Source organism: Carex rostrata, chromosome 1, assembly GCF_964058835.1.
Source record: "Carex rostrata chromosome 1, lpCarRost1.2, whole genome shotgun sequence".
Taxonomy (NCBI): Eukaryota; Viridiplantae; Streptophyta; class Magnoliopsida; order Poales; family Cyperaceae; genus Carex; species Carex rostrata.
The window spans coordinates 4,680,048-4,704,466 of NC_135918.1; the positions used below are offsets into that span (position 1 = coordinate 4,680,048).

Consider the following 24,419-nt stretch of genomic DNA (forward strand, 5'->3'; position numbering starts at 1 on the left):
TGAGAGAGCCTCAACTTCAATTGAAAAATATATAGCATCTTTATGGCAATTTCAAATTGAAGTTCTCATGGTAGAAAAACATGAATCAAACTGCACATGGGTATCTTTATTTTAGAGACCAACATTATTTGCTAAGCAGAGTAAACGTTCTGTACAATTTTTCCTTGCAAGTCCCAACTAAACTAGTTATTTCACAAGTCGAAAATAAATAACATAAAACCTAAAAAATAATTGAATCGTGTCCCTTGCCATCAACCAGTAGTACATTATTCATGAAGAAAATGAGGCTCTCTTTGAATATTATAAAATATCAATACAAACTTCACTGATCTTGTTATAATGCCGATCTTGCAGTTCCTAAAAAGGAAGGGTAAAAAGAGGAGAAAATTGATGAAATAAATAACGTAAATTATCTTGAAACAACAGAACGTAAATCAGCAATATCATCTTATTTAGAATTATACCTTGTCTGAGTTTGGCCAAGGCGACGGATATTTTAGCACCCATTCGAGCATTGTTTTTCACAAGTGCAATATCTATGCACACCTTAAGGAAATACTAAAGTTATATGAGTAATAACTAGCACTATATGTACACAGGATATGATAAGTTACACCTGCCAGCTATGACTTCTTGTGTTTTGAAATACACTCAGAAATTATATTATTTTCTTTTCGATTTCAAGTCAAATTTTGGGCTGAGTATTCAACCTATCTATTATTCTAATAAAAAAAATATATATATATATGGATGCTAATAAATAAGTAATTATAAAGGATACTGGCTGCTAACGAGGCCCCGCCAGTCAGCTCATTTACTCTTGCAAGCAAAAAAGGAGTGGCTTCATTTCCTATTACATTCTTCTCCCTGATCCAATAAAATTCCACCAATCCAATATCATAACATTTAATATTACTTCAATCAGTAAAATTGGTATGAAGAAAAAAAAAATTAACAGGTATAAGAGAGCTATACTTGGCTTCTCTAAGGGCTTGTTGTATGGCCTCTTCAATCATATTTCCTGAAGCAGCATATTCTTTAGGAATTGGTACTGCAACAAGAATCCCTGTACCCAGACATAGATTCGAGTTTGCATCTGCATGTATAAAGCATGGTCAAAAGATTTATATATTTTGTGAAATATTTTAGTAGCTTACTTTTCCCTTATCATATTAGTCAGACCCCATATCTTTGCATTTTGCATTGCAGATAGTAGTTATCCTTGAATAATTGTAAGCTGGCAGACAGAATAAGGTGTTTTTTTAATGTAAATTGTTAATAATTGTGTCCCTATTCTCTAATAAAGTGCTTTAATGTCGGGGGTTCTTTTTTGAAGAAATCATAAAAGCTTTAGAACCAGTTGCAAAATTTAGGAATGTAGTAATAGCATGATAATTTTAGAATTAGTGAAAACTGGGTGTTCTTAAGGTTCAGAATAATATAAACATAGGAGACACCTATAAGCTTAGCACACTCATCAGGAGAATCAACCCGACATGGCACCTGGACAAAACAAAGAGCTGAAACTAAAATTACTTCATTGTCTCAAAGATTATACATAAAAATAAACCAGGCAACAATTTTCTCAAGTTTCAGGCATCTAGTTTTCCTTGCCCCGTTTGATTTATGCTGGCTTTGTCTTAGTTCTTGAGATGGCATAACATTAATCAAATCTTTTCATTTTTTATAATGTAAAAATTATAAAATAGAAATATAGAAATTAGATGTGACCTGGCAACCACTAGTTTCAGTGAAAAAGGAAGGGAACTCGTTTGATCCATAGACAGCAACTGTGACACCTTGTGTTTCCTTCAAGCATAAAAAATAAAGATATTAGTAATTTTAACCAAGAATTCCAATATTGGTTTAGAAACAATCCATACCAATTCTCAACCTAAAATTGCAATGTATAGTAAGTATTAGTTTCAAAAGGTTCAATTTCCCAAATTAGGCCTCAATTGAGTCTCCATTAACCCTAAAAAAGGCAACAATCTACAGCCTCAACTTGACCAATGTAGCTGCAGTTAACTGAACTGTGCAATTGAACTTAAGTTGGCACTCCATTTAACCATATTAAACCATCAACTGTTGTGCAATTGAGCATAGAAAGAGCAAATAAGAATAGTGATGCCCTGATTGATACCAGTGAATATGCACAAAATGGCATCGAAAACCAATTTCAAAAAATTATGTTTACTAAAATAGAGGTGACTGAATGCTGAAGAAACAAGTAGTACCAAATATTCAAGGGTCCTAGGTATATCCAAAATTGACTTAACACCAGCTGAGATCACTGTCACAGGAGTTTTTCCAAGCTCCGTCAAATCAGACGAAATGTCCATGGCTGTAAGTGAGAAATATATGAGATTTGTAAAAAATAGGCTCAAACAAACAAAATCAACAACCAAGACAAGTTCATAGAGCAAACACTACTAATATTTAGTGCTTAGTACTTACTTTGTTCCCCATGCCTATGCACACCACCGATTCCTCCGGTAACAAATACCGGTATACCAACCTACATTTACAAAGAGGCATAAACTAATAACTAAGAAAGATAATTCCTAATTCAATAAAATGAACTTATATTTGACAAACCTTATGGGCAAAGACCATTGTTGCAGAAACAGTTGTTGCACCATTACCACCAGCTGAAACCTATTAAAGTTAAGCACATAACTAATGTCCATAAATAAAATCATATAATAGGTTAAAATTCTAAAGTAAAAATTAGGGACCAAATCTTGTTAGCAATACCAACTTTTGAAGGTAAAATAACAGCTTATCAGGTTAATATGTCATATTTGTCATTTTAGAAGTTTGGTGCTAGAATAAGTAACAAACATTACACATTCCAGATTAAAATAAAAAGGGTCAAAATTAATTTTTTACTAACAATATGAGGAATATCTCTTCGAGCCGTCTTCTGAACTTTCCTACCAAGGATTGCCAATCTCTTTAACTGCTCATCACTTAAACCTAAAATTCATACCAGATAGAATCATAAAAAAAGAAAGTAAATCTCAAAACTAAATTCAAAAACAACTCAACAAACAACCTGGAGAACACAAATAATCGAATAAACCAGGAGGCAATACCAATAAATGGTGTGCCATCTAAAATGGCAATAGTGGCAGGAACAGCACCATTTTCTCTCACAATAGATTCAACCTCTTTTGCAGTTTCATAATTCTGTGGATATGGCATCCCTGAAAGATAAGCAAATCAAATCACACATTTGGAATTTAGTTAGTTCTGGTTCTTTCAATCGTGAATTGGACCATATAGTTTGGAGATGGGATTAAAATGGACTGTTTACTGTCAAATCCATGTATAAGTTTCTCAATTTTAGAGTCCAAATTGTGAAGCCTATGCTCTGGTGGAAACTTCCTGTACCACCTAAACTAAGAGCTTTTATGTGTCTCATGTGTAAAAATAAAATTCTCACTAAAATTAACTTGCAGAATAGAGGATGGGATGGAGATGTCACTTGTCAATTTTGCAAATTCAAAGAAGACTGCCCATCTGTTTTTTGGGTGCAAAACATATTTGGTTTTGGATGGGGTCTTGTCAAAATGTTTTCAGCAACTGGCATAACATGAATGATGTGATACAATTCTCATTTACTTTACCTAAAATCAAGAGAACTGCATTTTTAATTGTAGTTAGTGCTGTCATTTGGTGCATTTCGAAACACAGAAATGACCTATGCTTTAATTATTCTATTATACATTCTTGTAGAAATATTGTGTTGACAATTGTCTCCGTGATTTCTTATTGGACAGGGCCTTTGAGTGAGGAGCTTAAAGAGAGCACTAAGGAGTGGATCCCCGATGAAAGGGATGCTATTCCTCTGCAAGTGGCAAGTCCGGAAGATGAACAGCTGTTGGAATGAGTTACAGATGATAAAAAATGAAGATGTGCCGGCTCAGATTTTGTTTTGTTTCTACTACCCCCTCAGCCCTGATGTGGCTTAGATTACTATGTTTTGAACAGCTATATTATGTTTGCAAACTGTTGCTTTTGGTGCCTGCAGGCACATTGAACTGAATGTGTTGTTTGAATGGTTAGTTATTTTGTGCAGGAACCCTCCAAGCTGGCCTTGGATTGGGTATAGTGATTCCTATTTAATCGTAGTTAACTGAAAACTCTAGTTATGTAATTATCAAGTTTCATATTAATGAAATGGGCTTTGGCCTTTTAAAAAAAAAAACCACACACTTGATTAGACTACTAGTTATCTTAAATTAAACAAAACAATTTGCTTACCATGAGAGATGATGGTAGATTCTAAAGCAACAACAGCTTTTCCATTTACCAGAGCATGATAGACCTCTGGTGCCACCTTGATATGACCCTTCTCAATGAACTGATTCATGTCCTAACAAAGTAAAATAAAAATAAGAATTATCATAGGACAAGCACTTGAGCCAAATCAACATATTTTTGTAACAATCACGAGCCATGTGGAATTCTCAAGTAAATTACTATAAATATGAATGATTTTTTTTTAGTAAAAATATAAATAAATAAATATGAATGATAACAAGAAAAATAAGAAACAAAGCAGTAGAACTGGCTTTGATTTGTCAAAAAGTAGATTCGAGTGTCAAAACAATGAACGTACCCTCGATGAGAAATAAACGCACAAGAAGAAGATGGGAAGAGGCTGTCAGTCTGTAACACTCTGATCGGAATGAGAACTTTTAGCTAAATGGAATTGGAATTCTTCCCCGTCGCTTGATCGGAACAAAAGTATCAAAGGGAGATGATTTGGCGGGATTTGAGAGGGGGAAATACCTCCAAGCTTACAGAGAAGAATAGCGAAATTTGAAGAAAGATTCTGTGATCGGAACACATCACCGGTTAGAATTCAGTTGATTTCAATTCAATGGAGTTCAATAGAGATGAATTTCAATTGAATTTTGTTGATCACAACTAAATGAAAAGGAATTGAATTCTTCTCTAGTTATTGATGGTAAAATATACATAATAGAAGATAAAATATTTCATTTGCATACAAAATGACACTTGTACCCTTGAAACATTTCCATCCATAAAATTAATTAGCAATTTTAGATAATTATCAAGAAGATAAATATAAATTAAATCCATTTTAATTTCATAAGCGCTTCATTTGCTCTCTGGCATCTCTCTTCACAACTCTTCAGTGCATTTTTTGTTTGTTTGTTCCAATTCACTATTTTGTGAGCCCTCGATTCAACCCATCAATCAAAACACAAGCTTTACCCAATTTATACAATCGACAATATAAAATATCAAATTATAAAAAGTGTAATAATGCTTCACCATCTCTGCATGCGAAGTGCATTCAGGGAAAACGATAATAACAATTATACAACATAAAGGCCTTAACCAGCAACCAAAAAGAGAACCAAAATTATTACGGACTCATTCTAATACTACTTTCATACATACACAAACGATTATCTCAGAATTGATAGTCTTCAGAGTAACTTTCATTCGAGCCCCTCTCTTTTTATGAAATTAAATAACTGGTTTGTATCAGCTACACTTCTATTTCTTTAATCCACGAGCTGAACTCGTATGACTATTTTCTGCATAATATAGTTGTGACATCATAAATGGTTAATGGTTTAACAAGGTTAGCTAAAATCTGCCATCACATGGAAATCAACACCTAGCTAGGTTCAGATGAATCTTAAGTTGTAATCCAACATTGAGTAACAGTATAAATTAGTGCTCTGAACTAATGAAAACAAAGAAATAACAAAATTGAACACAAGGAAAGAGTTAAGACAAAACAAGTAAAACAAAAATGAGGTAGGAAGAAAAGAGATTATTGGATATGTGGAGGGATTGGAGCTGTGAACAGAGCTCCTGCCGTCGCCTGAGAAGATTGAGGGATGTCGGAAGCCATGGTGTTTGCCTTTATGGTTCTGATACCATATTATCAGATAAGAACAGTAGAGAAGAAAGAGATTGAAATTTGTATTATGTATTTCTTGATGCCTTTGTTTATAATTACACTGGTGCTTTTATAGCAATCAAGAATTGTAAAATCGTTTAACTAAAAGAGAGTTACAACAGAATTTCAATACACTGTGATTCCGGTAAGCTGTTCAGAATTCTGGTAAAGCTGTTGTTTAGCATTGTGTGCGCTAATACTTTCACCTATCCAACATTTAAGTTGCTTTATTATATGCTTAAAAAAAATTGAGATGGGGATAAAGAGCTGATTGAACACGGCTATTGTTGATACAGTGTACTGACCTGTTGATCTTTTTTAGCTTCCCAGTTGCTTGAGTGGAGTGCACATACTTAGCCAAGGAGCCAAGTTGAACCGCCAAGCTACTTAGGGCAAAGAGCTAGTAGCACCCCTTTTCTTTGCTTCGTAATTGATCGGAGGGACACGAGCTGGGGCCTTATCTAAGGAGAGAGAGGAAGGTCTGATTGGAAGAAGGATTGAGCGATAGAGGGGCAATTTAGGAACGCAAACCAGTGCCAAACGAATTCTCGTCGAATCCCACCATTTGTCGCCGGAATTCGTCAGAGCCAAAATTTCTCGCCAAATCTTGTCAAACGAAATCAACTCCCGTAGGAGTGAGCGTTCTGATCAGGGTATTTAACTGTCATGCTTTCGCCTCTCAGTTCCTTGACGGAAATAAATCTGCTACGATCCTAACAGGGATTGTAGGGTCCTACGATTCCAAATCTAACCTTTTATTTATTTTGAGATTCGTGAATAAAAATAACTTTTATGAAGATTCGTAATACTTAAAAAATAGAAGGTTGGATTTGGAATCGTAGGACCCTACAATCCCTTAGGATCGTAGCAGATTTATTTCCGTTCGTTGACGGCTTCGCGAAATTTGTCAGTTCTATTTCTCGTTTAAAGAGGAAAGAGATGGTTCCAATCGGACCCAGAATCACAAAATTCAAGCTCGACTGGCACAAGCAAGAAGAAACAGGAGAATTCTTAAAATAGGCCCAGTAAGGTTCTTATCTATTATATATATATATTTTATGGGTCACCCGATTTTATATTCGGCCCGGCCTTTATAAGGGGCCAGCAATCAGCATGCTATTAACGATCTCAATTTGTATTCAGTGACTAGTAGGGAGTATCATTTTTTACGCTGATAGCTACTACATGCATCTTAAATACGGGCAGGTCGTTACCAAAATTATGCCAAACAAGGTATCTATCATTGAGAATCCAAGACAGGCGGTCTCTGGTATGCACTGTGTACAGTACTGGTACAGGCCCTAATAGTCAGTGGCAGTGGCGGAACCAAGGGGGTGCGAGCAGGAACCCGTATCCTCTCAGGTATTGCACCATTATTGCAGAGGATCACTTACTTTACGGTTTGAGATTAAATCTCAACCGGCTTGGGATTCGGGTCACTGTAGGGGGCCCCATTTTTGGGCTTTGAGATTCGTGCCAAGTTAAAAAGTACGGTTCAGATCTAGTAATTGTAAAAGATTCCCTTATCAGGTATTGGAGAGGATGTGAATTCGTGCGAGCAGGGCCATGCACCCTCCATAAAATCTGATTTGCTTAATTAAAATACTGTGCACCAAAGAAGTCATGTTCATGTGGCACCCTTCAAACTTATCAAATGAATACCTCTTAGTTCCGCCCCTGATCAGTGGTTTCTTATGACACAACTAAACTAAATTTCTACTTTGTGTGAGAGAATACATTAGCCTATCCGTTTAGTTTTGAATATTTATATTATATTAATATTATATTAGTAGACTATTTAAGTATAATTTTTTATGTTTACATAATTTTTTCGATAAATTATTTTTTTCACAAACTTTTTTCCTATTTTTTCAATATGACGATTTATTGTATTTTTTTTTAAAACTGAGTTTTCGATTTGATTCACTCAATTCTTATGCCATGGTCGTCTTACCGAATCTGTTTTTTTATTTCAATTTTCATAACCATATTTAAATCTGCTTCAGTTGCTTTGGTCATTATTCTCGAGTCCGAGACTTGAGTACAATAATTACCGTAAACAAGTCGATTTAGACAAAATTTGAACTCGGGCTCGTGAATATAACAAGCCAAGTCGAAACATACTTTAGCCAAGTCAGTCACGAATTAAGACTAGTCAGTTTTCGTATTGTGAGTTGCACATAGATTAAATATTTTCGTCAGCTTGATGTTGTGAGTCGTGTATAGGCCACATGTTGGTTGTCGTCTACTAGTGTGGTTTTTGGCACTGCGACCTGTAATTTTTTCTTGTCCCTTCCCTACTGCAACGTCTGATCACTGTCTCTTTCTTGTAAGGGTGTTGAAATACTTATAGCATAGAAAGTGAGCTAAACTGCAGAAAATTTGAAAATAGGCTTTTAAGATGAGCATGAAAAGGAATAGTAAAAGAGTCGAAAAAGATTACTTTCTTTCTTACAACAAGCCGAGAAATGAACCGAGCTAGCATGAGCCAAGTTGAATAAGGTTGGACATGCCATAACGAACTTGAATCAAGCAAACAATTTGCAAATTTTTTCGAATCGATCTCAAACAAGTTATGATCTACGGGGCTTTTTTTGTCAAAGGTAACAATTTAAAACCAATAACTCTTTAAAAAATCAAGCAAAGAAAGTAAGTGTAGATTAAAAAATATTAGTATGATTTGTTAGGGTAGAGCCAAAATACTTGGAAGGATAAAATTTAGGATGAATCATAATTTTATAGTTATATTGAATTTCAAACATATTATATATATATATATATATATAGAGAGAGAGAGAGTACGGCTAACGCGCTTCCTCTAGCATATGGGCCGAAATGCTTCCGGTGGAAATTTGAAATTTCAAAATCCAAAAAGTCGATCTGAACCGTTCATCTTCTTCTCCATATTAATATCTGCTTGGAGACCAAATTTTACATTTTTCTGAAATTTTTTACTATTTATTAAGCCATTTTGAAAATCGCTGATCCAACGGTAGCTTCTGATTTTTACTGTTTGGGAAGGCACCGTTGGATCAGCAATTTTCAAAGTGGCTTAATAAATAGTAAAAAATTTCAGAAAAATATAAAATTTGGTCTCCAAGCAGATATTAATATGGAGAAGAAGATGAACGGTTCAGATCGACTTTTTGGATTTTGAAATTTCAAATTTCCACCGGAAGCATTTCGGCCCATATGCTAGAGGAAGCGCGTTAGCCGTACTCTATATATATATATATATATGAGTTAGGCTGGGGTGCTATGGATAGCATAGTGGCCTCTATGCTACGGCTCAATATTCGAGTTTTCAAAATCCAAACGGTCGATCCGAACCGTTCATCTTATTCTCCATATTAATATCTGCTTGGAGACCAAATTTTACATTTTTCTGAATTTTTTTACTATTTATTAAGTATTTTACAAAATTGTTGATCCAACGGTGGCTGCACAAAACAGTAAAACCGTTGGATTAGCGATTTTCAAAGTGGCTTAATAAATAGTAAAAAAATTCAGAAAATTATAAAATTTGGTCTCCAAGCAGATATTAATATGGAGAATAAGATGAACGGTTCGGATCGACCGTTTGGATTTTGAAAACTCGAATATTGAGCCGTAGCATAGAGGCCACTATGCTATCCATAGCACCCCAGCCTAACTCTATATATATATATAGAGAGAGAGAGAGAGAGAGAGAGAGAGATGGGCTCTGGTGCATTGCAATGCATAGGCACCCTTGTGCATTGGACCATAAATCACCGATTGAAAGTCCAAATGACCGATCCAAATCGTTCATCTTGTTCTCCATATTAATATGTGTTTGGAGACCAAATTTTATATTTTTTGGAATTTTTTTACTATTTATTAAGCCACTTTGAAAATCGCTGATCCGATGGTCCAGAAATTTTTATTGTTTTTATTGTTCATCCGGATTTTCAGATTTTCAATAAATCTAAAAAAATAGTAAAAAAATTCCAAAAAATGTAAAATTTGGTCTCCAAGCACATATTAATATGGAGAACAAGATGAACAACTTGGATCGGTCATTCGGACTTTGAATCGATGATTTATGGTCCCATGCACAAGGGTGCCTATGCATTGCAATGCACCATAGCCCATCTCTCTCTCTCTATATATATATAGAGAGAGAGAGATGAGTTATGGTGCATTGCAATGCATGGTGCATTGCAATGCGTGGTGCATTGCAATGCGTGGTGCATTGCAATGCGTGGTGCATTGCAATGCATGGCACATTTCAATAGCAAAACAACAATTTTCAAAATTGCTTAATAAATAGTAAAAAAATTCCAAAAAATGTAAAATTTGGTCTCCAAGAACATTTCAATATGGAGATCATGTTAAGCGGTTCGGATCGGTCGTTTGGATTTTCAAAATAAAAATATAGTGCCATGGAGCACCAACGCATTTTACTTCATGCATGGAGTAGCATAGCTCATCTCTCTCTCTCTCTCTCACACACACACACATATAGAGCAATGGGCTACGCTACTTCATAGAGTAAAACACGTTTGTACTCCATGCTGTATTTTCATTTTGAAAATCCAAATGACCGATCCGAACCGTTAGATGTGGAGCACCAAATCATTTTACTCCATGGAGTAGCGTAGCCCATCCCTACATATATATATATAGGGTCCGGCTAATTTGTTACCGGCAGCATTTTAGCCGGAGGTGCTGCAGCCTTTTTTTTATTTTGTGATGTCCAAACAACAAATCCAAACCATTAGATGTTTAATCTATATTATAATCTACTTGGAGACCAAATTTTACATTTTTTTGGAATTTTTTTACTATTTATTAAGCTAGTTTGAAAACCGCTGTTTTCAGTAAATTTCTGCAGCATTGAAATCAGCGGTTTTCAAACCAGCTTAATAAATAGTAAAAAAATTTCAAAAAACGTAAAATTTGGTCTCCAAGTAGATTATAATATAGATTAAACATCTAACGGTTTGGATTTGTTGTTTGGACATCACAAAATAAAAAAAGGCGGCAGCACCGCTGGCAGAAATGCTGCCGGTAGCAAATTAGCCACAGCCTATATATATATATATATATATATATATAGAGAGAGAGAGAGAGAGAGAGGGTTGGCTATTCTACTTCTATAAGCATATGTTTATAACTCGTTTTTTCGTTTTCAAAGTCCAAATGGTCGTTCTGAAGCGCTCAACATGTTCTTCATATTAATATGTGCTTGGAGACCAAATTTTATATTTTTGAGAATTTTTTACTATTTTTTCAGAATTTTTCAAAACAAGGTTTCTCATAATTTTCTATTAATTTTTTTAATATTTTTTATGATTGTTTTGAAAAATTCTGAAAAAATAGTAAAAAAATTCCAAAAGATGTAAAATTTGGTCTCCAAACACATATTAATATGGAGAACGTGTTGAGCGTTTCAGATCAACCATTTGGACATTGAAAACACAAAAACGAATTATAAACATATGCCATCATATGCTTATGGAAGCAGAATAACCAACCCCTCTCTCTCTCTCTCTTTCTATATATATATAGAGAGAGAGAGAGGAGGGATCAAGTTACAATAATTTTTTAGTTACAACAAGTTACCACAATCATTTTCTACATTTTCAAAGTCCAAATCATCGATCCAAACCGTTAGATGTGATCTCTACAATAAAATGTGCTTGGAGACCAAATTTTACATTTTTTGGAATTTAGTTACCATCTTAATTAAGATGGGTACAAAATTCAATGGTCTGAATTTGACTAGTTTTTGTACCCATCTTAATAAATAGTAAAAAAAAATTTAAAAATGTAAAATTTGTTCTCCAAGCACATTTTATTGTAGAGATCACATCTAACGATTTGGACTTTGAAAATGTAGAAAATGGTTGTGGTAACTTGTTGTAACTCAAAAATTATTGTAACTTGATCCCTCCACTCTCTATATATAGAGAGAGAAATAGAGAGAGAGAGGGATTGGCTATTCTACTTCCATAAGCATATGATGGCATATGTTTATAACTCGTTTTTGTGTTTCCAATGTCCAAATGGTTGATCTGAAGCGCTTAACATGTTCTCCATATTAATATGTGTTTGGAGACCAAATTTTACATTTTTTTGGAAAATTTTTACTATTTTTTCAGAATTTTTCAAAACAGTCATAAAAAATATTAAAAAAATTAATAGAAAATTATGAGAAACCTTGTTTTGAAAAATTCTGAAAAAATAGTAAAAAATTCGCAAAAATATAAAATTTGGTCTCCAAGCACATATTAATATGGAGAACATGTTGAGCGCTTCAGATCGACCATTTGGACTTTGAAAACGAAAAAAACGAGTTATAAGCATATGCTTATAGAAGTAGAATAGCCAACATCTCTCTCTCTCTCTCTCTCTCTCTCTCTCTATATATATATATATATATATATATACTAGTATCGTGCCCGTGCGTTGCAACGGGATATTACAAGAATGAATAGATAACAGTATAAGAAATAACGATAACTGAAAAAAAAATGGATCAAATATAACATGAAAGAAAAAAAATCTTCAAATATGTCATTTTGTGTGGTCACAACTGCCATTGCGTTAGCATTATTATATCTCCTCTTACGACTTATTTGTACACTTAAAAGAAAATCCAACATAAAAATTAATTTGCTGCAACTACTATTCTAAAATGTATATACAAATAAAAAAAAATTAAAAAATTGTCTTATTAATTATATTACCGTGCAAAGATTCACTAACATCATGCGGAGCTGATGACGCTACATCTATTTGTAGTGGAGTCTCTGAAACTAATAAAATATTTGACCTCGCAAGAGCATTTGGTATTGGATTATTGCCACTGTCTCATGTTTTGAATTTATTATTTGCACGGTTTTTCATCAGAGGAGTTTGCTTCTTTTCCCAACTCATTTCTTGATATGTTGTCCTTTTCTTGTAATTTCTCTTTTCATCCACTCTTATTTTTGTTTTTACAAATAAAATAATAATATAAGTTTGCTTTCTTGAGAAATTCAATTAGTGATAGTGCAAAAAAAATATATATATATATTTTTCTAGAAACATGATATTCTTGGAGTGGTTGAACAAGAATTCCCATTTTCATTAGTTATGTTTTTTTGAACTTGTTTTTCTGTATGATGTCTTGACATGAAACAAAGCCAAAATAATTAAATAATGAGTGGTTCTCGTCTAAGACACAAGCAACAAAAATTGATATAAGAGTTTTCAAAATCATTTTGTGTTCCAATGCAAAAACAGAGTACATAAAATAGAAATAACAAAACAACTTTTTAGTTTTACCGCCAGTTTTTTTAATGTTCAAAGAAAATGAAATTCACAAATTAAGTACCACAATGGAAAACAAATTGAGCAGTATTATATGTTACCTAAAATAAGAAAAATTTAAATCATGTCACATGGATGTAATAAAGTTCAAAAGTAATTATTTTAGTAGCAAAAGCAACTACGTGCTTCTGAAATCTTGGGTCTGAAAATATATATTATTGATTTATTTTATTCCTTATTTGATTCATCAATATAAGAGTTTCTAAATTTCATAGTATGTTTAATTTTAATTGTAATGCATTGTGTGGTTGTATGTGTGGTGAGTATGTTTTGAGTTAAATTTAGACTTCTATACATTATTCATATGCATTTAATCAAAATAAGACATATTATGTGATTGGAGGGCTGAGATTAAATTCAAAGTTTCATCTTCCAATCGTTGCCATTGGCGGATCGGACACCCAACGTGCTTAATAATGGAATGGATATATATATATATATATATATATATATGAGATGAGCTACGCTACTCCATGGAGTAAAACTCGTTGGTGCTCCATGGCACTATATTTTTATTTTGAAAATCCAAATGACCGATCCAAACCACTCAACATGATCTCCATATTGAAATTTGCTTGGAGGCCAAATTTTACATTTTTTGGAATTGTTTTACTATTTATTAAGCAATTTTAAAAATTGCTGATCCGATGGTCCAGAAATTTTTACTGTTTTTACTGTTTACAATAAAACAACAATTTTCAAAATTGCTTAATAAATAGCAAAAAAAAATCCAAAAAATGTAAAATTTGGTTTCCAAGCACATTTCAATATGGAGATCACATCTAACGATTAAGATCGGTCACTTGGACTTTTAAAATGAAAATACGGCGTGGAGTACAAACGCGTTTTACTCCATGGAGTAGCGTAGCTCATCTCTCTCTCTCTCTCTTTATATATATATATATAATTATGGCAATAGATACATATCTTTCAAATGCAAGGCTATGGTACTATGCATAGCGCATAGGTTTGTTACTATATTTTTAAAATCCAAAGAGTAATCTGAACCGCTCAATATGCTTGGAACCGAATATTATATATATATTTTTAAAAATACTATTTTTTCTAAATAAGTGCAAAATCACTAGATCTAAATATTCCCACCATTTGAAGAAGTAATTTTCTACATATTTAAAAAATAGGAAAATAATATAGAATGTAAAATTTTGTATCCAAGCATATTTTCATATAAAAATCGTATTGAGCATATTAAATTGATTGTTTGAATTTTAAAAAATAAAAATATACTGTATGTGTGTTTGGATTGCTAGAGAATATTTGTTGTATGGAATAGCAGAGCTATTTTCAATCCAAAGTAATCTAAACAACCAATGTCTAACAAATTATTCTGAATAGCTACGAACAACGCTAATCCATTGTTTCTTGTAAAAGATGGAATAGAGATTGTTCCCGTATGTGAAGGGAGAAAAAAATATACTTTTTTTTCTCAGGTTTTCATTAACATAATTCTGATATAGTAAAGATAACGTCACTTCTGCAATCTTGTACCGTGACAATTATTTCATCTTTCATAATATCACATTAATATTATTGTTTGTCAATTACATCTATTTACCATTCTAAATATACAATTCAAATAATATTTTTATTAATCCAAATAACACCACATTAACACTATTTTGAGACTAATATAAAAATCACTGTTTTATCTTTATTCTCATCCTTTTCCTTAAAATTTGTTTTAGACAGATGGTATTTGACTATTTGTCGCTCTGCCCTGATGATTTGGATATTCACATGATTGACAAGTGACAACCCGTTACCGCTCCCACGTGGTGCACTGGACTACTGGAGTTGCTGTCTCGCTATTATTGGTTTTTATTTTTGCAGAGAATTTACAGTGTGAGGCTGTGAGCCAATTGTCTTCCACACAAATAGTCGAATTGACCATTTAAAACTGTTTCTTTCCATAACTAAATTCTCACTTTTCAAAAGTATCCTATGTGTTTAATTACAGAAAATGGGGGGTTAAAAGATCCATACTGACTGCTGACATTGTACTTTGTAATACCTTTTATATATGAAAACTAGTCTCATATGTCATTAGCAATTTTCTCGAAGAGATAAACATGTAAAACCATCATCTTTCTCGTTTGGCAGGACAGGGTTATCTATCCATGTTTAGCTGGCCAATGGCTCAATAGGGGTCAAAGTGAAAATAAGTTTTTAAGGTTTTTTTATTTAACGACATAGTCACCTGCACTGGCTGCACATGACAGCACATGTTTGCAACAGTCTATGAGGCAAATGCTCTTAGACCAAGTCACCATACTTTCATGTTCACTACAATATAAAGCATCATCTGAGTTGTTTCATCTCGGCTCTGGGCATACTGTCAAACTAGACACCACATTTTTTTGATATAAAAATATATATATCTCTTTTAATTAGTCCTACATTTTATGTAACATTTTCAGTTCTTTAGAATATTTTTTTTTTGTATTTACCTATGGATCTAATAAGTCAAGGTAATTATCGTTAATGGACAATTGACCTTTAGTTTAACTTTTAATTTAAAATTAAAGTGAAGAGAAAATTAATTTCTTATCTCCCTTTTTTCTCTTTCCTATTTTTATATGAGAAATTGTCCTCCTCCGTGACCCATCTGTAATGAGACTTTTAATCTGTTTAATTTCTTTGCTGCTATTTTAAGTTTGTTCTATGGAGCTACGAACTTCGAAATATCAAATATGTTATCAGTTTTGAATTTTAACTTCGGAATAATACATCAATTTTGAAATTTATTTTGAGTGAGGCATGTTAAAGTGATTTGAATTTTATTGGATGCTTTGGATTAATCTATTTGTGGAACTCGTGTGAAGATGCAAATGAATAGCATCAATGGAGATGTTTTTTTTTTTTGACAAAAGTGGTATTTTACCACCGGTTTCATTACGAAACAAAAAGTTTATACAACATGTCCAAAATAAAGCGCTAGCATACAATCTATCGACACCTAATAACCAAAAAGTTTTTAAAAAAAACAAACTAATAACAAAAGCATACTAGCATAACATGAAATAGTAATACTAAATGGAATCAAAAATGACTATATCAGTAGAAGGGGAGGCACTAGCTGATGAAGATGAAATACTGGGCAGAAGGCCAACAGCACAATCAATAGCATCAATAACGGCTCTGTCACTCAAATAATCAGCTAGGTGCAACCCTTCTAAACCAAGACCAGGGTCCTCGTCTAAATCCAGCGGGGAGCTGTCCTGGTCCTGTGCATCCGTGGCGGATAATACTATCAGAGGCCCTATCTGAGGCAAAGAAGAAACATCAAAAGGCATAATCATAGATAACTTGAAATAATAATTATCTAAGCGCGACTTACACCAAAATGAAGTTAAAGCAATAATAGAAGCAGCTACAGACCTAATAGAAGGTATAGGAGAATTTTGAAAACAAATCTTATTTCGTGTTAACCATACAATCCAAGCATCAATGGAGATGTAGTTTATAAAAAAAAGGTAACTCGGGCCTTTTTCTTTTACATCAAAAGTAAATCAAATTTGATGTGTTTTACGTAGGGCTGCAAACAAATCGAACCGAATCAAACTTATTCATGGTTTGAATTAATTTTGAATTAAATTTTTTACGAAATTAACGGTTCATGTTACTTTGAGATTCGAACTATAATAGTTTACAAATCTATTTTAAATGAACCAAATCCAGTTTGAATTTAATTTAAATTAATTTCAAACTATTTCGAATCAAATTTTTTATGAATTTTTTTGAATCAAACTCGAATTACGAACTACAAATTTTGTGTGCAGCACTACTTTTACGTGCTTTCATCCAAGAAAAGAGTATTGAAAGAAAGAAATAAATATATATATATATATTCGTTACGAAATTTGCTTTTGTCTGTTTGTCAATATGCTTGATGTTTCATCTTACACATTTTGAGGCTCTTTAAACCACAGTAATTTTTGTTGAGTGAATCATTAAACCACAGTTAAACTTATTTTTAGAACTCCTTCCTCCAATTACTGCTCATCTACCCAATCCGTTTAAGGTTGTTAGCGTTTTTTTATTTTTTAAATTAATTATTCGTATGTTATTAATTCCAAATTGTATCATGAGCTGGATTCAGCACCAACTTCGCCAGCATCAAATTTAATCAAACTATATTGCACAATTATAATCATAAATTAACATCAGCCTTGGATAAAAAAAGAGAACATCAGTATATATAATAAGAAGAAAATGAACAGCCTAAAATGCTGAAATTATACTGTGGGTTAATAATTATTGATCATCTATCATCCACACAGTGATGGCAGCTTGAAGGAGAAAAATGAGGAAGGGAGGTGTCCAGTCCGTCTGATATAGTCGGCTCTCTCTGAGGTCCGAGCGGCACCCTCGTTTAGCTTGGCCTCTGCACTTGAGCGCTTCTCCTCCGCTATTCGGCGAGTTGCGGCCAATTTGTTCGCCAGCTTCTCTTGTGCTCTTGCCTTCGTTCTTTCGGCTTTCACCTGAAATAAATGGCAAGAACTTAGTATCATCGTGATATATAGAAGAACAATAAAACAGTCATAGATGATTGATTTGGCAATCAAAATATTTTTTTTCCCAAAAGTAAAAATTCAGTCAAAGGTAGTTGGTTCAACCTCTTTTTCGTTTTATATTTTACTTCATATATGTATAAAAAGTGGGGTATAACCGTATACGTTTGCTCCCAAGCATGTTTCCAAAAATTGTCAATACTCAATGGACATGATATGTTTACATACCTCAGCCCTCTTCATTTCGAGCTCTGCCTTCTTTTTTACATGATTCTCCCATGCCTGTATCTTCACCTCTTCCCGCTTATATCTAAATATCAAACATTCCAAAAACCAAACTTCAAATCTTCAATCACACTTTTTAAATGTCTATTTACTTAAGTTTGATTTGAAATTTTTGAATTTCAAGTTTTTAACTGAATAAACACATTATTCCTTTTCCAGCAAAAGCCCAACAGTTCCCGTGTAATACCAAAAATTGATCTAGCATTGATGTTAAACAACGGTATTGATCAAAACCAGCACAGAATCGATAGCATTCCTTAAATCTGATCCAAGTATACAATTATGAACCTGTTGGGGGGGGGGGGGGGGGGGGGGGGGGGGGGGGGGGGGAGCAGTACGTACCAGAAAATCAGACAAAATATATACTGCCAATCTTAAATCTAATTAATATTTTTAATTAAAAATCAAGTACAAAATTACAAATCAAAATAATGTAAATCAAATTACCTTGCCATATACTTGGCTCTTTCAGCCTCGTCCCAAGCCGTCGCACGAGATTCCAGCGAATTCGGGTTTTCCTTCTCTACCGACCCGTTATCTTCCAACCTGTTGCCCTCACCACCCTCTCCATTTGCCTTCCCTAAAACTTCTCCATTCCTCATTCCAACTGGACAGCTACCATTCTGCTGACCCTCTTGTCCCCTCCCCGGCGTGGAAGACCTGGAAGAGATCGGGCTCCTGACAACCGGGGTCGAGGCCCGCAATGGGGTCCCTGTTCGAGAAGGTTCCTTGCTTGCTATGGGCGTCATCTCTGTGCCCATATCTCTCAGACAAATTGACCGGGCTGCAACCGGCGATGTCTCGAGGACCGTGCTCTGACAGTCTATCTTTTTTGTCTCTCCCTCATCCATGTTCATACCGTTTGTACCGATCGGGAGTATGAAACCGTAATCAAAGGCGCCTTCCATGCTGCTACATGAGTTCCTCCCATTCTGAGACAGAGAGGCAAGTAACCTCCTGTCATCGGCATTCGAGTTGCGGGGTTTTGTTTTACTGTTGTTACGATCGCCGGAAAAACCGACCAGCCATTTTTGTGCATCGTCCCACTTGGAAGGTGTCGGCTTTGTGCGTGAATTCAAAACTTTGTTTTGGTGGTTGTGGTTGCGAGATTTATGGTTAGTGTAGGATGAGTTTGTGCTAGAGCTATCCTGAGAGGAGGCATAGCTGTAGCAGGCCCTTTCATCTACAGATCTCATGGTTTCAATTTCTAACTGTGACATCGAAAGCGATTGTGATTAGAAGGGGGTCTATCTGAGAATATGTTGTAGTAAATGGAGGTCTCAAATAGTGAAGTTGAAATTTAATGCATTGCATCGACCAAGATCTGCCTTTAATTATAAGGTTTGACCGCTTTGACCACAGTTTTTGAAATCAAGTTCTTCAGTGCAGCATGCAAAGCGCCATTAATTGATAGATCGAGTTTCATCAAATTGCCTTGAATTTTAGCGAAAAGCAGAGCAATAAGTCCAGTTTCAGCCTGCACCAATGTGCCAGAAAACAGAGCAAATTAAGACTTGTGTAAAGAAAAACTCAGAAATCATGAATGCATAAAAACTAGAAATACTCACGAGAAACAATTAAACCACCTTAATGCGACTGAGAAAATGGTAGAGAGCAGAGCTAGTCTCTGGCTAAGAGATCAGAGGAGTAAGGGAGAGAGAGAGAGAGGAGAAGGCATTCAAAGGAGCGAGCACATGGGGTCAGAGGGGTTGGATTTATGTATCTCTACTTGATTCGATCTAATTAATAATACAGATCGCAGATCCGTAGAGCTCGGTCGGGGTTTTCTGGCAACGAGACAAGCAGCAGGAAACAAGACAGAGTGAGGTGAAGAGATCCGTTGGAAGGAGAGAGAGAGACCGAGACCTGGCTTTGTGTATGGAACCGGACCGTCTGATCAAAGCTGCGCGAATATTAAAGGCATTCAATATATTCAATCTCGGATGATCGGACGGTCCAGATCCAAACCAAAAGTTTGAGATACTTTAGGGGAATCCGGATCCGGTTTGAGGGGTGTCCAAAAGGGTGGTGCGTGGGTTTTAGTGAGAAGTGGGACCGTTACACGAGTCAGCCAGTCCGGTACATAATACATAATACATTTCGTTTGGGGATAAAAGCACGCTAAAGTCTATTTTCTCTAGAATATCTCATCTGGAATAATTCTTTGTAAAATTTATGTCCAATGCTTTCCATTTTCTATTTTCCTTTTTTTTCGTTTAACAAAAATTGTTTATTTCAGTTGTCAAGTAAATCGTTAATTGTACCAGATATGTCTAATACCTTAATTCTCTATAATATTTTTGATTGATGAAAATTGAACACAAACTTTTAATAACGTCCATCATTCCATGGCTTGCCGCATAAGATCATAAATGGAACTTATTGCAATCCATAGAGATTCTAGAGAGAAAAATAATAGAAGGTGAGGCTGAAAGTAATAGGATATGGTGTTGGTGAAAACGATGGAATAATCCGACCTCGGAAATGGTAAACTTTCTCAGCTCTACGAAAAGTGAACCAAGATAAAAGGCTTGGAAAAGGAGATTCTCTGCTAGTTGAGTTGCAACGGTTCATGCTTATGATTTTAATCCCTTTTTTTATTGGGGCTCTCTTCCACTGCCTCAAGATAGGAGAATCCGTCTCCGCTACAATATTTTATTGCAAGAAAGTTGTATATGTATTTTATTTTATTTTTACCATTCGACTTCGATCCACTGTCTTTATTTATAGATAACTTTTTTCGTGAATTTGATTTATGCTTTATAGACGGACAAACAGAAAAAAAACAACGAATTTTTTAACAGTAATTTTAGGTGTTACTGTTTTTTTCTTAATTATTTTTAATTATAAGTTGACTGTCAAAACTAGGGCTGCAAAAAAAAAAATTGTAGTTTGTGATTCGATTTGTATTTGATTGGGAAAAAAAATTAATTTGATTCAAAATTAGTTTCTTCTAAAACAAATAAAACCAATTCAGTTCGAATCTTATTCAAACTCGAACAAAAACTGGATATAGTTCATTCGAAATTGGTCGTGAACTATTTAGATTCTAATATCAAATAATGCAACTAATGGCTTCAATCATCAATCCTTTATAATACAGGAAGCAAATTTATATTAGTGCTCAAAATTGTTAATATAATAGTAACTTATAATAGAAAAATGCTTTAGCAGCGTAACAAATTAACAATGGAAATAAGTTTCATTTGACTAGATCCATGCTGTGATTTTAATCAATCCAGCAGCGTAAAAGGTAAGGGATTTTAGGTTGACTCATAATTCATCAGTGTGAATTCGCGAAAGATAAACATAAAAGAAAACAGCGTGAATTTTGTTCTGCGTGAAGAAAACTAATGCATAAACTATTGATGGCTGCCAAAAAAATCCGTAGTTCGTGATTCAATTGACTTCAATTCGATTCGAAAAAAATCACAATTAATTCATTCGATTAAAATTTGTTCAGAAACAAACCAAACCAGTTCGGTTTGAATTTTATTCAAACTCAAACTCAAACTGGAATAAGTTTGATTTGGCTGGATTCGTTTGCAGCCCAACTCAAAACTATACATGATAATTTATATTTAAGTATATTTTTATAATCATCTCGCATTTAAATTATATAAGTAATCATTTCATATTTTATTTTATCAAAATAAAAATAAAATATTAATTGCCAAATTATTATTTTTAAGTGGGTTATCAATAAAATTTGTGGAACTGGGTAAAATAAATTGATGTATACAATGTGACCGAATATTATATATTTTATAATAAAATTTCTGGAAATAAAATCTTATGTTAATATATGAGAGAGAAACCTTTTTTAAAAAAAGTAATTAACAAAGGTTAAAATTATCAATCTATTAAAATATTTAGATAACAGAGGAGGGCTCAAATATCTTTAATTTTTGTGGTTTCATGTCTCCATATTTAAAATTTTAATAATTCAAACTTAAAATTTTAAATATTAAAATAAAACTGTGAGATATGTAGATGATCTACATCATATTTTTATGCACATAAATATTATGATATTTCAATTTTGTTTTGATTTTTATCAAGAGCTTGAGAAAATATACTGATACGAATAATTTTTGAACGTCGATTTTTCAACTTATTAATTCATATAAAAACAAAATAAAAAATAATAACTTTTTATGTGCATATAGAGAAAATAACATATCACATCTAACGGTTTTATTTTAACATATAAATTTTACAATTATTGTTATTATAAAATTGAAAAAGAGAGGTATGATGGAGATAAAAAATAGACATTTAAATTCTCTTTTTAGAAATATTGTTTTTTTTTTCTAATTAGATAATATTATATTAATAAAAATGTGAACAGTGTTAAATATTAGTATCATGATCCGGACCCGACAATTTAAGATGGGCCGTTCAAATATCAAAAAGTAAAGCAACCACACGCGTGTCCATTGCAGCATGATCATATAATAGTAGCGGATCTGTTTTAATTGGGATAATACAATATAGCTTTAAGTAACGAATTAAAAATCAAAGTCAGAGAAACAATCATATTTATTAAACAGAAAAGCATGACACACTGATCAAAACTAGGTACAGTGCCCTTAATTTAATGGCATGTTCAGTTGTCAGTTAGGAACGAAAATAGGATTTGATTTGGATTCAATTTGATTGGCTAAAATACTGAGTGAAAATTTTTTTCTCACACGCACAGTGTTTCGGTTATTCAACTTGAACTCTAATTCAAACTCATTCTCATTCTGGCTTAACAGCTGAACAAACCCTTATAAGTATATCAACCTTGCTGCTTGCGATGTCACGTGCATGTCAAGTGCGCAGTATTTGACATAAATCAGATTCATTGAAGAAAATTAGAAAAATGTACAAACCAAAAAGACATGATTTACTTTTTATACATGTCAACCATCCACTTCAAGATAATTACGGAGGCATGGCCACAGAAAATCCGTCGTATATAAGACAAGATCTACAGAACTTCACGTGGGATCACTAATGGGAGCTTGGGATACGGATACCAAATCGGAGGCAGATTCATCGATCCGAGCATGTCATCCATTGTTTGCGCTGCTATCGCTTTCTCAAGTTGAAGTCTTCATCATCACGAGGAAATCATATTTGATGGCGAGGCGAACACGGTCGGAGTACGAACAGCCGTATGTGGAGAAATTATTGTTCGCAGCTGATACCCCATCAATTATTGTTCGTGCAGTTGATGACTTTCCAGTGCTGATTTGCCTAATTCGGGTTTCTCAATTGTGTGAGAATAATTGCTCGAGTGTATAGCGGCCTGTCCATTTTAGATGATCATAGATTTGATATGAAACGAATATGGTTCGAACTCAACGGTCCAAACAAAATATGATGTAAATCCTTTAAAATGAACCGGGTATGGATTCAATATTTTTTATTTGATATGTATATCAACGATTTTTACCGACTCGATGATCTGAGCAGTGCAGGACCACTTACTGATTGTTGTCTCTCTTTATAACTTTTTGCTCTATATTTATGACTTTGTCACCTTCTCAATAGTCAAGTGAAAGAGCTGAGAAAGAGCTTACTTTTTCCTTATATCTAATTGAGTAATGAGTCGAGTGAGCACGAGCAAAGTCGACAAACTTGAACTCGACCATATCAAAACGAACATACATTAAACAAATTAATTACAATTTTTTAATTTCGAACAAACCATAATTATATATATATTTTTTTACCAATTCTAAAGGACAACAACAAAGACAATCAATAATATATGAAAGACAATTAATACAAGATGAAAAACAAGCAATATAAGATAGAAAAATAACCAGTAGAAAATGAAATACAATTAGAAGAAGATGACAAACAACCAGTAGTATATGAAAGACAATCAGTACAAGATGAAATACAACTAGAAGAATATGAAATACAACTAGTAGTAGATGAAAGACAATTAGTAGAACAAAAACGACAACTAGTAGAACATGAAAGACAACAACTACAAGATGAAATACAACTAGCACAAAGATGAAAAACAACTAGAAAAACAACTAACAAAACATGAAAGACAACTATCTACTTGAAAAACAACAAGCAGAAAATGAAAAACAACTAGCAAAACATGAAAGACAACTAAAAAAGGAAGAAAAACAACTAGTAGAAGATAAAATACAACCAATAGTAGATGAAAGACAATCAGAAGAAGATGGAAGACAACTAGTACAACATGAAATGCAACAAGTACAAGATGAAATACAACTAGAAGAATATGAAATACAACTAGTACAAAAATGGAAAAACAACTAGAAGGAGATAATAAACAGCAA

The 24,419-nt window shown here is 33.6% G+C and overlaps 2 protein-coding genes across 3 annotated transcripts; both read right to left on the bottom strand.

Annotated features, from left to right (window-relative positions):
* LOC144553297 (pseudouridine-5'-phosphate glycosidase-like) lies at nt 1-6,590 on the bottom strand. The gene is made up of 14 exons (XM_078301403.1): nt 6,256-6,590; nt 4,628-4,843; nt 4,270-4,381; nt 3,099-3,209; nt 2,897-2,979; nt 2,599-2,658; nt 2,458-2,518; nt 2,238-2,344; nt 1,732-1,809; nt 1,458-1,503; nt 976-1,096; nt 782-867; nt 465-536; nt 1-357 (listed from the first exon to the last, which is right to left on the bottom strand). Exons 3-14 carry the CDS (start codon nt 4,376-4,378, stop codon nt 335-337), a joined length of 957 nt encoding a protein of 318 aa, XP_078157529.1. The 5' UTR covers nt 4,379-4,381; nt 4,628-4,843; nt 6,256-6,590; the 3' UTR covers nt 1-334.
* Nucleotides 6,591-17,461: 10,871 nt separating this feature from the next.
* On the bottom strand, nt 17,462-19,942 carry LOC144553308 (Remorin family protein). Of its 2 annotated transcripts, none has more exons than XM_078301410.1 (4): nt 19,692-19,942; nt 18,553-19,582; nt 18,049-18,130; nt 17,462-17,790 (listed from the first exon to the last, which is right to left on the bottom strand). In XM_078301410.1, the coding sequence occupies exons 2-4, from the start codon at nt 19,323-19,325 to the stop codon at nt 17,578-17,580; spliced, it is 1,068 nt and encodes a 355-aa protein (XP_078157536.1). In that variant the 5' UTR covers nt 19,326-19,582; nt 19,692-19,942; the 3' UTR covers nt 17,462-17,577. The 2 variants fall into 2 exon arrangements, with proteins under 2 accessions (XP_078157536.1, XP_078157545.1); XM_078301419.1 differs by having other exon boundaries at nt 19,674-19,942.
* Nucleotides 19,943-24,419: the final 4,477 nt, after the last annotated feature.

Coding starts and splice junctions, on each gene's coding strand:
- LOC144553308 (XM_078301410.1), bottom strand. CDS start 19,325: ATGTCACAGTTAGAAATTGAAACCATGAGATCTGTAGATGAAAGGGCC. Junction 18,131..18,552: donor AGAGCCAAGTATATGGCAAG/GTAATTTGATTT, acceptor TTTGATATTTAG/ATATAAGCGGGAAGAGGTGA. Junction 17,791..18,048: donor TCGAAATGAAGAGGGCTGAG/GTATGTAAACAT, acceptor CATTTATTTCAG/GTGAAAGCCGAAAGAACGAA.
- LOC144553297 (XM_078301403.1), bottom strand. CDS start 4,378: ATGAATCAGTTCATTGAGAAGGGTCATATCAAGGTGGCACCAGAGGTC. Junction 2,980..3,098: donor AGATGGCACACCATTTATTG/GTATTGCCTCCT, acceptor TATGAATTTTAG/GTTTAAGTGATGAGCAGTTA. Junction 868..975: donor CAAGCCCTTAGAGAAGCCAA/GTATAGCTCTCT, acceptor TTATTGGATCAG/GGAGAAGAATGTAATAGGAA.